Genomic DNA, 15,202 nt, shown 5'->3' on the forward strand with positions numbered 1-15,202 from the left:
AAGGAGAACATTTTCATTTCAGTCTACAAACGTTTATAGAAAAAAATAAACAAAACAAAAACATTAATGAAGAGGGTTCCTAATTTCAGCATCTGAACATTTTCACAACCTCAGCATCTCAGCAATTCTATTTTTTTAATCCTCAGTTGTTACAAGATAAACTACTTCAACCAGAAGAGATGAGCAGAATTAATAATTTGGGGCTTTTTAGCAAAACTATGCACAGAATCAGTTTCAGTATTCATCAGTTTCTTCAGTTATGAGTTCTTCATAGAGGAACACTCTGGAAGTGATGCAGTTTGCGAAGCCATCAAGACTGTAGTACTTCCTCAGGAGAAACAGAAATTAAATTCAACAAGTCTCTTGAAATACTCATTCTTACATAATCAGTGACACTTATCTAGACTTTTTTTTTCATTTAATGTTCTAGTGGTTTTAAAAACTAATGATTGAAAATGCAACACACTGTACCAAAGCAATAGCTGTATTGGGTGGCACCACCGAATCAACAGCTTCTACCACGATGCTGTATAGGTCATCTTCTTCTCGATCTAGTGTGGCAAGAGTCACAATGTCTCCTTGGTCATTAATAGCAAACTTGTCAGTATGCGATCTCAGAAAGTATGCTACTTGTATGGCTATGCTTCCAGTCAGTGCCGTCACAGAGCCAACAACAGTCCTTACAGGTTCCTCTTCTGCAATGCTGAACTCGTAGCTGGAGCTTTCAAAAGCCAGTCCGAAGCCAGTGTCATTTACCAGCAGGTAGACAGTAACAGAGACTAATGAGGGAAAATTATTCAAATGTTAGAAGTACTAAAATAACAAAGCTGCTGGTGAAATAATCACGTCCTGTGCCCTATTTCCCTAATTTTTTGGGGGTAGTTACAGAAATTGACAGAAACTGGCAAGTAGGAAACAGTAGCAAAAAGAAAATAAAAGTCAGTAGCAAAAAGGAATAATATATGATGCTATGATGCACAAGATATAATGACTTCCATACCTAACCTTTCATGCTTGAGTGGAGTTCCAGAGCAACCACACTTCACTGATTACACTAGTGCTGCCTCAATAAGTAGGAAAGCAAGGAGTTCACAGGATTTGATTTTTTTTTTCCTCTAAATTACATTGTAACAAAAGAAAAGTAACATCCATAAAACCCAAAGAGTTCAAATTCTATTTGGATTTCTCATCTTAATTTAAGAAAATCAGTGGTTCCTTTTGGTCACAAAAAATCAAAAATATTTCCTAAAAATACGTGAAAAACATTATTAAATATTTTTGCTCTTTCAAAAATATATTTGCTAATTTAAAATGTTTCTACCTCTAAGAAAATAGAGGAAACACATTTGACACAGTCTTTTTTTTTTTTTTTTTTTTTAAATACTAGAAGCACTATTGTGCTATCCTGATCAGGATTATTAAACTAAGCTCTCTGTTTATAAGATCACCTGGGAGGAAATCAAAGAGTAAAAAGCAAATTTTCATCATTGCTGAAAAATAACATGGATTCTAACCCTAATTAGCTTTGATTTCATTGTTTGTAAAGATTGCATTTATGTGGGAAAAAAAAAAAAGCAGAAGGTGAAAACATAATTTACCATTTGATGCAAGATGAGGAACTCCATGGTCAGCAGCAATAACCGTCAGTGTAACAACCGTGTCAGCTGTGACGTGGGCCAAGCTACTGATGAGGATGATCTCTCCAGTATGGTTATTTATATGGAAAATATCAGAGTGGTTCTCTAGGCTATTTTAAAGAAAAATTAGTATAATATTCATGTTAATGACACAGGAAATTTTACTTTTGTAACAAGCAACAAACAAATAGTATTTATTTATAAATATAAACAGAACCAATAAATAGCATTTATTTATAAATATTAAAAAGAACGGCTAAGAAACATACTTTAGCAACATTAACCTAGGTCTATCTGCCTTTTTATTCCCTAGTACATCTTCCACACTGAAGAAAGTGAGAATTTATGCCTTCATTTGCCATTAGATCAAGCCTTTGATCTTCCCACAAATAAGAAGCAGACATTGTACACTCAGTTGCATATTCTGCAATGTAAGAAGAAGAGGTGACTTTCACTTGAAGACTGCAGATCCTAGTTTCTGCACTCTCATGAGTAACTGGATTGTTCACAAGAACAAGTATACGTTTAAGGTAGAATGCCATCTGACAGATAAAACTCCTCTCTTTCAAGATACTATTTTTAAACACCCATAGTTTTCTGTCTCATTCATCTTAAGGGCTTCCTATTCTATATTTTCCTGTCAGTGTATCCAGGTATTTTTGATAGTACAGGGTTCCTCCAGGAATCTTCCTCAATTATGTAATTTTTATGCATAGCCCATTATGAATATTGATATTTCCTGATCTCCTCCTCTCAGGAAACAGAATATGTATGAAAATATAGTCATTCTTGGACATTCATTTGCTTTCTACTCAAATTCCAATATGTTTATATAAAATTTTAGAAGTAGAAATATCCTTGACTTTCAGTTCTTGATGTTATCCTCTAAATGCTTTTTTTTTTTTTTTTTAAATGGTGTACTCATGATTTGAAAAGTTAATAAAGCACAAATTAATGGATCTTTTCTTCTCTAAGTTTAAAAATCATTATAGATTACAGCACTTGTAAAAGGCCTTATCTGTAGGTCACCAGTAAAAGTACTTCGTGAGAAATAAAAACACCCTTTTGTTTCTTTAATGAAAGATACTTATGAATCTCATAGAAATTTACCTGTATGAAATAACAGAATTGTTCCCGATGTCAAGGTCAGTAGCAGACACTGATAGTACAAATGCTCCTTCTTTTGCTGTTGCTACATGTATGCTGGCCACATAGTGCACTTTTGTAAACAGAGGAACATTATCATTCACATCTAATACTTGGATGCTGATGTATGTGAAATTCTGGTATGATTACAGGAGAAAATCGTGACTCAGAAAATGCAAAACACTGAATTTTTGTTAATAAAAGGGTGTTGCAACAAAGCATAATGTGATACTCTACATTACCTGCCTTTGAGGCATTCCATTATCAGATGCCACCAACAGCAGTTCATATTTCTCTTTGGTTTCACGATCTACATAGCCATTAACCAAAATGGTTCCATCCTAAAGAAAGTAATACAGTTCAATACACTGAGCATTTTGATAACTCTTGCAAACCACACTCTCAAAGGAGATGAAGGATTTAAATCCTCTGTTCTCCTTTGGACAAAAGCAATGTATGACCAGTAAGTCTTAGCTTCTGGACCTGGGCTTATAATTCCAAACTTGTTTGTGACTTGGTTTTGGTTTCACGTATACTAGAACAGTTACTGTCTGTTCTTTTTACCTGATGAGGATAACTGTCAAGTAACCAGCTGAAAAGCAGTTTCCCTTTCAGAATATCCAAACCCTTACCTGCTGGATGACATATGGGTTATCCCCATCCTCAGATGATAAATGATAAGTAATTCGTGCATTCTCTCCCTCATCCAAATCAGTAGCAGTAACATGACCAACTACAGGGGAAGCACCCAACCTGTAATCTCCTTCTAGGACTGCAAAACTGTATGACTGCATCTGAAATTCAGGGTTATTATCATTGATATCTAAAACTGTGATGTGAAACAAGGAACTTGAATTAAGACCATCCTTTTCAGCATCGACTGCCCATACCTGCCAAGGGAAACAAAAATAGAATTGTCTGCACTGGCATTTTAATGAGTTAATGAAGATATTAAAAAAAAAAAGGGGGGGAGGGTGAGGGAGAGGGAAGAAAGGAACACAGTAGAAATGAGCCAAAACTCAAAATCTGCCCTCAAATTTACTTGTAAAGTGAATCCAGGTGTAGTCTCCCTGTCCAGTTCTGTGTCATTCCTTAATGAAAGTACTCCAGGAATATTCACAGTAAAAGAAGTACTGTTGTGAATGAAGTGTCCCTGAGAAAAGCCAGCCTAAAAAGAAAATATAGTTTATGTAAGATCACAATAATTAATATTCATTTTTTAATATATATTATTGATATTAATACCTGACTTGTCTATAGGGCTTCCTATTAAAAAAAGCTCAAGTGCTTTTCAAGGATAACGAATGAAACCTTCTAACCTGAGCTATAGGAATAACGGACTTCTCAGGCAAAGAAAAATGGGGGAAAGTAAGAAGCTTTTGTAGGATTCTCTATTTAGGACCTACCCATTCCTTTCCTAAGACTTTCTAGGACCAATCCCCACAGTAGGTCCTCAACAACACAGTTAGTGGAGTCTGAACTGGGAGAAATATTTACACTTCTTTAAAAACGACATGAGCAAAAACGTTATAGCAAATCAGAAATCTCTGCCTCCAAGTGAAGTTACCAGTGCCATGACTACATGTGAAATTCCTTTATAAATAAAGGAGAGAAAGAAACAACTTTTTAAAAAGCAGGATGAAATAATGTCATTTTCTATTAAAGAAAAAGAAACTGTATCAGCTTTAGAATTGCCTTCCTCTTAGTAAGAGTTTCATCAGGGAGAAAGTTGACTTCGTTACAGAAAATTGCTAACATATTCTAAGACAGAAACAAGTTACCCAAGCAATATTTAAAAAGAGTTGATTATTTCCCATAACATTTAAGGTTTCTTGATATGGTATGACATACATGCATTCATCACTTATGCACATGCACAGAAAAACAACTTCTTCTGTCCTTGTCTACATCCTTTCCTAGATTCTCTGAGATAGCCAGGAAACTATTTCGTAGGTCTTAACTCCATTGATAAGGGCTGTTTTATTGCTGGCTCCATAGAAAGCAGAATGATGTTTTCATGCCACAAAATGTATTTATCGTCAACCATTTAAGAAAATCTCCTTTAGCCCATCTAATACTCTTAAAGAAGAAAAATGCCATCCTGATTCATCAAGATGAGATTACTTTGTTACCTACCTCATCATCATCAGTAACACTGAATGTACAGATAGGGCTACCCTTTTGTATGTTTTCAACCACAACTATATCATAAGTTGCTTGATTAAATTTTGGTGGATTGTCATTGACATCTAGCACATGGATAACAATGTGCGCGCTAGTGTTAAGAATTGGCTGCCCTCCATCTGATGCCTCCAGTTCTACTTCAAATTGCTTTGTGGTTTCATAATCCAACTGCTGGCTCAGGAAGAACTGTCCAGATGTCAAGTTGACATGAAACACTGGTGAGGAAGTTAGAGGCTGTTGGCTAATAATCCTGTACTTCACAAGGGCATTGTCCCCTGCATCCAAGTCCATAGCAGATACTGTCAGTAGTTCACTTCCACATGCTTGGTCTTCAGGGACACTCACTTCATATATACTTGATGAGAAGACTGGAGGGTTGTCATTCACATCATCAATGACAACTGTTAAATTGAGAACTGTAGAGAGTCTGGGTTGGCCTTGGTCACTAGCAATCACTTCTAAGTTGTAGATGCTTTGCGTTTCTCTGTCCAATTCCTTTTTCAGCAAAATTAATCCTGAGGCATCAATATCCATTTTTCCCTCTGCACCTTTCAGAGTATAAACCACTAATCCATTAAAACCAGTATCCACATCTGTAGCTGGCACACTGGTAATAGAAGTTCCAGCTGCTGTGTTCTCCAGAATCTTAATGGTAGTGTTGGTTACACCAAATACAGGACTGTTATCATTGACATCTGTAACTTGGATAAACACAGTAGCATAGTCAGTAGTAATTCCATCTGACAAGGAAATATTTAGTGTGTAATTATTCTGGGATTCATAGTCCAGTTTGATTTTTGTCCAGATGGTTCCATTGACGTCAACATCAAATGTTGCTGATTCTGTCAGTACTCTCAATATAACTGGTATATGGGGGTTTAGAGACTCATATTCTACCTGTGTAAGATAAAATGTTATCCATAAATGAATTCAAACCAATAAGCCATCACTTAAAAAAGAACTGTAGTTTTAACTATGTTCAAATTCATTTTGTTAATTTTACTCACTGAAAGTAAGAATCAAGCCACACTATAAAAAGAAAGATACAGCTGGAGAGGATTGTCTCTTATTGGAACATGACTAGAATGGAAACAAAACGCATAACAAAAACAATAGAGTTCAGTTTAACTTCCAACTCTGCCTTCCTTTACAAAAAGAAAAGTGAAAAAATGAACTAACTCAGGCAGCCAATAAAATACAACACTGAAACACATGGTATTCTCTCTGATTTGGTATTAAACCTCCCACCTGTCATCATAATTGCATCTAACAAGGAGTTATCATGGTGCATTGCAGTTGCCTGCTTGTCTAAGCATTTTTGGATCAAAATGGGGGACAAGTTCTTTAGAGCATTCTTGGAAAATGTCCTTCTGACAGCTTTCTAATAGCTACAAAATGGAGTCCATCTCACGTCTCTGGGTCTTATATATATCACAAGTGGATGAGTGTATATTGCTTATAGCTTACCTCTGGGGCACTGGACTCCTTGTAGAATGTCTAAAGGCAACGAAGAGCTAAGAGTGAGAGTTTAATGTGTCAAGTAGTTCTAGTTCTGGGTTTCGGTGGTTTATTTGTTGAATTGTTTTATTTTTGGTAGAAAATTAACTGTACAACCTTTCTTTTGTTTTGTTTTCTTGCTGGTAAGAACAGGTTGTGCTGGTGATGGTGGGGATTGTTTCCAATGCTGGACAGTAGCAGATACTGTTTTAATTTTTGCTGGGTTATAGGCTTCAAATGATAGACAAGATCAGTGTGTAGTAGAAATGAAGCTTAAGCAAACATAATTCAAGGGGATATAAACATTTTCAGCATGTAAGAAAGAGAATTTCCTTATAACTACCACATCCTACACAAGTGATAAAATAAAGTTGTTCTTACTCTTGCCACTTCAACAGGACTAACTAGCTCTTCCTTCACAGACACATTATACGTTTTCTGAATAAACTGAGGTCTGGAATCTCCAACCGCAAAGATGTGCACTGGCACTGATGAACTCCTTGGATTTGTCCCACCTGCAATTAAAAGAAAACTGCCTAACAAAAAAAGAAAAAACACACACAAAACATCTTCTGCCTAAAAGTATATATATATTTATATTTGCACTGGTACTGATTTGTTTTGCTTCCTCTCCCCTCCCCCATCCTTACTGTTAGTATTAGGGCACTGCTGAGTTGTCCTAACGAAGATCAATCATCGTTGAATGTTACACTTCCAGTACATGAAATTGAATACACACTACAACACTTAATATTTAGCACAGACAAACATAGACCAATGCACCTCTTGTGCAACTATTCTTCTGCTAGTATTCATTTTATCCACAGAATCATGATTTGAAGAAACAAAGCACATACTGAGAAAATCAGAGAGGAACACTGGAAAGATGAAAATACTTCAGGTGCTCATGCAGGAGTGGGATATCCTTCCTAGATTACATTTACCTCTGTCATTATTCAGATTATGACTATTCATCAAGTTCTCCGTTACTCTTTTAAACCAAAGAAACTCTCAATAAATATATCTAAGGAAACTACATTTGTTCTGGTCATCCCAAAGATGGTTTTGGCATCTCCACTTTAGTTTCTCCATGCCCACATGGATGTGAAAACACAGACCAAGTTACTCATTGCATTGATTTTTTATTTTACTACCTGTAAATTGACTGAACTATAAATTTCTAGAATTTACAGGAATTAAAATTCCTCTAATTTATAACATCTCATCCTACTGTCCTGTGCAAAAGCAGTCAATAATTAAGTTAAAGGTAGGTATGAGACTTATGTCTATGGAAACCTATGGAAATATAAAATAATATAAAGCAAACTGAGATTTAAGAGCATGATCAGAAAGTAGAGTTACAGAGGTAATATTTTGAATGAGTAAGACAAGTTTTCTCATCTTTAACAAACAAGAACAGGTGAAAATAGGCTCCTAGACTTTATTTTAAAAATATCATCTATATTGAAAACATTCCTTAAGAGAAAGGGAAAGAAAAAACATGAACAAAATGAAAAAATAAAAAACAAAACAAAAAAACCTGAAAACCTTTATTTGAGATTGTTGTGTTGAGCTGTACTGAAGTCTTGTCTTACCATCAGTAGCTGTTACCCATAGGACAAAGTTCTTACTCTCGTTGACTCTTAATGGGATTACTGCTTTTAAACTGATTTGTCCTGTGACTTCATCCAATTCAAAGTATCCATCTTCATTGCCACCAGCTAAGACAAAGCTTATTGCTCCATTTATGCCATCATCTGGATCATCAGCAGCAACCTACAGAATAAATAATTTTATTCTAGATTTTTGTGGTATTATAAAGAAACACAGAATTACTTAATCCTGTATAGTCTGCAGAGAAAATCATTAATGGAGCAGTTACCTATGAATTAATATTATTCTCTCATCTCTCTTACAAAAATCTGTACATACAAATTAAATACAATGCTTCAACATAAACAACCTTTCAACAAATTCTACAATGACATCATTTTCTGGACTCTAGCAGCATTCTGTTCTCAATAAGTATCTCACAAACAGCTAAGTCCAAGAAACCTATTTTCTCTCTCATGTTTGTAGAATTCAGGATGTAAGATCAAAAAAAAAAAAAAAAAAAAAAAATCCTTTGTCATTCATGACCTGGGATACGATAGGAACATCTGTGATGCTGTGTTTATAGAATATCTAGAGATACAAGGTTTTAAAGAAAATGTGGGCAGTTTTTGATCTCAAAGAAGTTCAGAAAAGATCCCCATATTCAGAAAGATCACTATACAAATCAAAGCAAGAACTCACTCACATGAAAGTATTATTTGTACTTAATATTTCTAGTACCTGAAGAATGGGCATTCCTGCAGTCATATTGATGAAAATAACTTGTTCATATTGTGTGTCTGTAAAGGTTGGGCTGTTGTCATTTTCATCTAGCAACAATATGTTGATTGCAGATTGTGCCTCATCATAAGGTGATAAATGATCTCTGGCAGTGACCTTGAAAATGATGCAGTAAAGATACTGTTTTATTTAGAATGCATGTTCTATAAATAGGAGGAAGAATGAGCAGCAATTGCAAGCAGAACAAACTCTATCACTGCATTGTTATTTCCCTCTGGACAGTTCTAGATTAAAGTCTGGATTTGATTCTTCAAGTAAGCTGTTAACTGACTTCAGAGAGAGTCTACCTCTTTCCACGCTTAGATATCTGTTTGTCTCAGCTTGCTTTGGAAAGAAGTGGTCTTATTACCTGTAGATGAATAGATGGTATTTGCTCCCTATCCAACAGTGTGGAGTTCCTCACAGTTAGAATCCCATCTTGACTTATCTGGAAGGGACTATCAGCTGGAGTAAGACTGAATGTTCCCTGGAAGCCTCCCTGCAAGCAGTAACGACATAAATTATATTTGCTATTAAACAGGACATTCACCAAGCTAGTCCGTTAGGATATTTTATTCTTCATATCTTATTCCAGGTAGAGAGCATTTAACTTTCAGGTATAACTGATGCTTTTGTTACACGAAAACTAGACTGAGAAACTTGAAAGAAATACATCACCGCGGGTGACAGCTACTTGCAGCTTTATGACTACTTTATACTTCTATACTTTCACGTCAGTAACGTTCAGCAAACCAGGAAGAGTTTCAGAGGCAGAAAAAAAAATTTACTCTTGGGCTGCAATACATTCCTCCTCAAAGAAGTGAAATTATGCTTATTATCATTAAATATATGGAGGTACTCAGAAAAAATACGTATCTATACCAACATTCACCATACCCATTTAGTGCAAATGCACTTTAAGGTATATTTCAGAAGTACAGTATTTGTAACAACCAAAACTGAATTCATTTTACCTCATCTTTGTCAACAGCTTCTACTCGAAGAACTTCATTTCCATTTGGGAAATTTTCTAGAATCGAGACATTGTAGCTTGACTGTGAAAAAACTGGAAGATTGTCGTTTACATCTTCAACAGTAACCAGTACTATAGCATCAGCTGTTTTCAGAATGTTGTCTTGCTGAGCTGCCTAGAAAACAGTTTGTAGCTGTAAATTCCATACCCTAATAACACCAAGCCATTCCACCTTAATGTAATGACATCAATACATCTATTCAACAGATGAAGATCCCTTTATTCTGTGTTGTAGATTATGTAAACAATGGATCCCAGCTGTGCCTCAACATTGCCATGAGAAGCACTACTAACGGCTCTTATACTAGTTTATGAAATTGAGACTTTATATGAACACATTGAACAGGATAACAATGACTACCTCAATGCCCACAATAAGATAAGGACATTCTTCTCTGTCAACTGCAGTCTTTACTTCCAATATTCCACTATCAGCATTGATTGAAAAGGTGTTGCTATAGGCTGGAGGTTTCACTAAAAAATAACAAAATACTGCCGGTTAATGAAAACAAAGCATAACATTAAGTCCAATCTGCCCTTTTTATGATTCAGTCACAGCAAAATTAACAGACTGTAATGCTATAATGGGATGGTAATAGCAGGGAGGCAAAGCCTTAGGCTACAGCAAATGAGAATGAGTCCATATCCAGCAGCCACAGGTGCAGAAATGAAGGAAAAGGGCTGCTTACCCACGGAAGGCCTCAGGTGGAAGGGATCTCTGGCAAGAGATACCCTCATCTCCACTGCCAACCCTTAAATGAGGTCTGGGAAGGGGTAGATCCTGGCTCCTGAGTTCCTCTGGGTTGGCCCTGCCTTCCCACCAGGTTTTCAATCACTGTTTCAGGTTGTGACTTAGCATTTCCACTACATAGACATTCCAAATATATGGCTTTTTTTTTTTTTTTTTCTGTCCCTCAAACACCACATTCTAGAAACAATTTTTAGAAAATTCTGTCACACTTCAATGGTCTCAAATTTAGCATCTCAAGAGCTTTTAGCAATTCTGTCAGAAAGAAAATCTCCCTATGGAACTGATACTTCTAGCTGGTGAATGAAAATCTTGAATAGAAGATTCTAAGTTGTCTTACATTTTAAATCAGAAATTGTTTACTGAGAAGAGGTTATGAACATGTAGATGTTTTTAAAATAGTTGCCATAATGACTGAAACTCAGCTTGCAGAGCAGCACTGCAGTGAAGATGTACACAGGTAAGACATTTTCTGCCTGTATACTGTACTTCATCATTCTCCTTATGAAGGCAGACATCATAAGTTACTGCTTGAACGTCTAGAAGAAAATAAAAGCTCTTACCTAGCTTGATGCTGTAATATACTTTTTCATTTATACCCATGTCTCCATCTTTAGCAAGTATCTTCTCTGGAAGAATAGACAAAGGACCCAACTAGAAAAAAAAAAAAGAAAATACACAAACTTAAATGTCGTCATTAAGTAAGAGTCACCAGTCTGATTTTAAAAAGTCAGGTTGGAAGGGAGTTTGAGCAACCTCATCTTGTGAAAGTTGACCCTGCCCACAATAGGAAGATTAGACTTGAACTTTGAGGGCACCTTCCAAACCAAGTCATCCTATAATTCTGTAATCTAATCATTGGGATCCAGAAAAAATATGTTTGTCTGCTATACTGGCTTTACAGAGTGAAATGATGAGCAAAATACTTTATGCATATACCCTGTTTGCTTTAAGAAACACCAGACTCTGAAGCAGTAGTCACCGATGGAATTAATATTAACAGCACTGAACGTCTCATTTCTTCCCATTCTTTTCTGATTAAAAATATGTGAGTCTAGACTGTATCCCTAATAAAAACAACTTATTTTAAAGATAAAACAATTTCAGAAGATCTAATTATTCCTTTCAGACAATTAAAGGTGAACTTCTAACAAAAGGGATACCAAAGGCGTAACACTAGAAGTATGGTGATTTAACATGTTAACATGAAGATGATTAATGAAGAGAACTATCCAATTTAACTTGAGTGGACTATTATTGTTGCTATACTGCGATTTTCTTTGGCAGTACATGCAGAGGTCTGAATTAAACGAATATATTCAAACCAGAAATTACATCATCACCTACATAGAAAGAAAACTTATAAATAACATACACCATAGTTTACAATTAGGTTCTTATTTTGCTTACCTAAAGAGGAATAACAGTATTTAAAGTTGACAGCTGGCAGCTAATCCAAGGACAGATGTGTAGTCAGCCACATTTCCAAGTTTACAATATAAACCCTATTGCAACTCCTGTTAAGCCTGTTTTTGTTTTGGTGTTTGTTGTTCTTTAGTGTGTGTGCTTGTTTGTTTTTCCCTCTGTTTCTGTGACAGAAAGTTTCATATTCATATAGTTGTCCTGCCTACCTGGTACTTGGAGGTCTACAGTCAACAACCATATAATCCACCAGTTGGCGCAAATCAAGGCAGCCCTCCTTAACTCTCAATTGTAAGCAGCTGAATGAGAAACATTCCTTGAGAGAAAAGCACTGTGGACAGGAATAATTCACTTACAGCTACAGCATCCAGTCAAAAGCTTTTACCTTGTTTTCACTGATTGTTCCATTGTACACTGATAGATTGAAATAGGGGTTCAACGTGTCATAGTCTTCTACCTCAATTAATAATGATACAGTATTGTTGTTGTTTCCAAATCTTTCCTGCATTCCAAGAAGAAAATAAGAAACGCTGTGATGAAAAGGCCATTTTTCAATAGAGTATTAGAATACAGAAAAAAACAGAATACAGAGAGAGTACAAACAGAATACAGCAGAATATTATTATTATTAGTGTTTTGTAATGTCTACATTCTTACTGTGAGAACTCTTACCTTATCCAATTCTTCCACTGAGAAATCCAATTCTATTAATAATACTATCGAAAGGTAATCATTGTTAGTTACTCATTTTGTACCAGGCACGTATTTAGAGAGAAGTGTGCAGGATGTAGTAATGGTGCATTTGAAGTAGCGATAGTATTTATTCAATACTAAAAATATATGTTGCTAAATTACTTTTTTTTTAGACCTAAGAAGGCAAACACATAACTTAATCTTAAAAAAAAAAAAAAGACTGTAGGTAGTAAGCTGCAGTAATAATAGGACATTAGATCTGCCAGAGTGATCAGAGAATAAATATACTGTGTAAATACTTAAAAGCACATAGTAAGGAACTTGGGCTGATTTTTGTGAGATTAATGCAGTGACTCAAGTATGAAGTAGTTCATTAAGAATGAACTACTTTGCCTGCAATATGAGACAAGATGCAGATGGAACTTTTGATCTGTAGCCTCTATAACTTAGAGTCTTGAATCCCTAGATTATAGACTTACAGGAAGCAAGATATTACAAAGGAGATATCACTGTAGAACTGCCTTGATTCCTACTCTTTTTTAAAACTTTATAGCATACCTTTGCTTGGACTGTTAAATTGAAATGGTTGATCTTGTTGTAATCCAAAGTTTTATTGACCATGATGTTTCCATCTCCTTCCCTTATATAAAAGTAATCAGAGTTTGGGCCCTGAAAAATGAATCAATCACATGTTTTACACAGTTAATAATGAAATACATTTTCATTTCTCTTGCCGCTTTTATTATTGGACTATTCAAAAATGACTAAGAATCTCCCTAATGACAACTCTGGAAAACACAAGTCCTTTTCTACTCATTTGATTGACACTCCTCTCAGTGCCGTTAGAGTTTTCATTTGATTTATCCCATCGTATGGTCAGAAATGAAAGATCTCACAAATGGCATTTTCCCTTCACCAACTATAAAAGAAACAGAGATATCAAGCTCAAAGACGGAGATCTCCATTGCTGATATCTAAAGTTAGTTGAAATAATCTTACTTATGTGGCTTATGCATATTCTTCAACAGAAATAAAGATCAACAACAAATCTTTGTAGTACTATCTTTAGAAAGGGGGGAAACTTCTTCACTCTTGTTTCTAATAAGGACAAAGGGTTCCTTAGCTGCACATTAATAATGCTGCAAAATATGTCACAAACTTAAATGAATAGATTCAGGCCTAGCTGCATACTTGACTGGTCTTGTGGTAACAATTTTTATGGTCATCACTGTTCTAATGTTAAATGGTCCTTCTGATGCCATTTTTTGCTGGTTTGTAATAACAGCATTGCAGTACAAGAGTATATGTTTGGATCAAGTCACAGGCTGTGCTATGTATGAAATATACACTGGTGTTCATTTTTGGGCAAACAAAGGATACTCACCGAAAGGCTGTAACTAATGTGGCTGAATAGGGGTGACAGGTCTTTATCTTGAGCTTCCACTTTTATAACTATGGAATTTATTGCAGATACCTAGAAATAAAGAACATCGAATGCTCAGCCACAATCCCATTTTGTTCTTGCTTCTGACATTTTGCTTCTTTCTTCCTAAGCAGGAAAATGTAGCCAGTCCCTTTGAAGAAGCACCTTGTGCCTCCAGCTGGGATGCATGCAGCCCAGTCTCTCTCTTCCATGCTTACACGAAGGCATAGAAGAGTCATGTAAGAGTGCATGTGATTATCTGGTGTGACTGGGCCCTAGAAAGTAATTTCAAATATTACATGAAAAATTATTAACATTGACCATAACCCACCTCGGATACTGAAGTGTTATAGAGAGCCTGTAGAAATTCTGGAGAATTGTCATTTACATCTTCTAATTGTAAATCCCGTGCATTCTCTATTTCAGTCTTCATAATGGGAGCAAAAAAACATTAGAAATAACATCAGCAAGGTAGCAGCACAATGCTAACATTTAATTTCATCATATAAAAAGAGATCTTCAAAGAGATACCCTTCAGTTCTTAAAGATTTTTAATGTCAGACTACCAGTTGTAACAACGGAGTTTGTGAAAATATTTTAAAAACTTTTTTATTATTTACCTTACATTTACTGAGAACAAAAACACTCATTCCAGTTGGCTTCTTTAAACAAGTACATCTTTCATAAGATGTTCATAACTCCCTGCATCACATCTTTAGTATTTCAGAAAATAATCATTTGAATTAAACTTAGATAAAAAAATATAGTTGATAACACATCTTCTACTTACCATTCCAGACCTTTGGCAAACAATAGAGTAAAAAAGATGGTCACTCTAAAAATGAATAGCAAATAAATAATATTATCAATACAATCTTCATATGTTTGTCAAATAATCACTATCTCAATGTATACATAGCAAAATTATACAAAACTTCTAGTACTCAAAACTTCAGTTGTGCCATGCTGAATTGGCAGTTAAACATTCATGGTTACAGGAGCATAGTTCAGCTTTGTCATTTCAAAACGTCATACCAAAAACATTG

At 35.4% G+C, this 15,202-nt stretch overlaps 1 protein-coding gene across 1 annotated transcript in view; it reads right to left on the bottom strand.

The window, feature by feature from the left end:
• LOC116230186 (protocadherin Fat 4-like) overlaps positions 1-14,589 on the bottom strand; it is a 36,345-nt gene extending 21,756 nt beyond the window's left edge. Inside the window, exons 1-18 of the mRNA XM_031595154.2 lie at positions 14,488-14,589; positions 14,118-14,207; positions 13,292-13,402; positions 12,426-12,542; positions 11,182-11,272; positions 10,232-10,344; positions 9,812-9,985; positions 9,208-9,336; positions 8,799-8,954; positions 8,060-8,240; positions 6,846-6,979; positions 4,920-5,864; positions 3,826-3,951; positions 3,416-3,673; positions 3,026-3,124; positions 2,748-2,920; positions 1,599-1,747; positions 472-779 (exon numbers count right to left, since the gene is read on the bottom strand). Of these exons, the coding sequence (XP_031451014.2) occupies positions 472-779; positions 1,599-1,747; positions 2,748-2,920; positions 3,026-3,124; positions 3,416-3,673; positions 3,826-3,951; positions 4,920-5,864; positions 6,846-6,979; positions 8,060-8,240; positions 8,799-8,954; positions 9,208-9,336; positions 9,812-9,985; positions 10,232-10,344; positions 11,182-11,272; positions 12,426-12,542; positions 13,292-13,402; positions 14,118-14,207; positions 14,488-14,589 (3,456 nt within the window). The remainder of the gene's footprint in view (positions 1-471; positions 780-1,598; positions 1,748-2,747; positions 2,921-3,025; positions 3,125-3,415; positions 3,674-3,825; positions 3,952-4,919; positions 5,865-6,845; positions 6,980-8,059; positions 8,241-8,798; positions 8,955-9,207; positions 9,337-9,811; positions 9,986-10,231; positions 10,345-11,181; positions 11,273-12,425; positions 12,543-13,291; positions 13,403-14,117; positions 14,208-14,487) is intronic.
• Positions 14,590-15,202: the final 613 nt, after the last annotated feature.

This window comes from Phasianus colchicus, chromosome 2, assembly GCF_987193195.1.
Source record: "Phasianus colchicus chromosome 2, bPhaCol1.hap1.1, whole genome shotgun sequence".
In the NCBI taxonomy this organism is placed as follows: Eukaryota; Metazoa; Chordata; class Aves; order Galliformes; family Phasianidae; genus Phasianus; species Phasianus colchicus.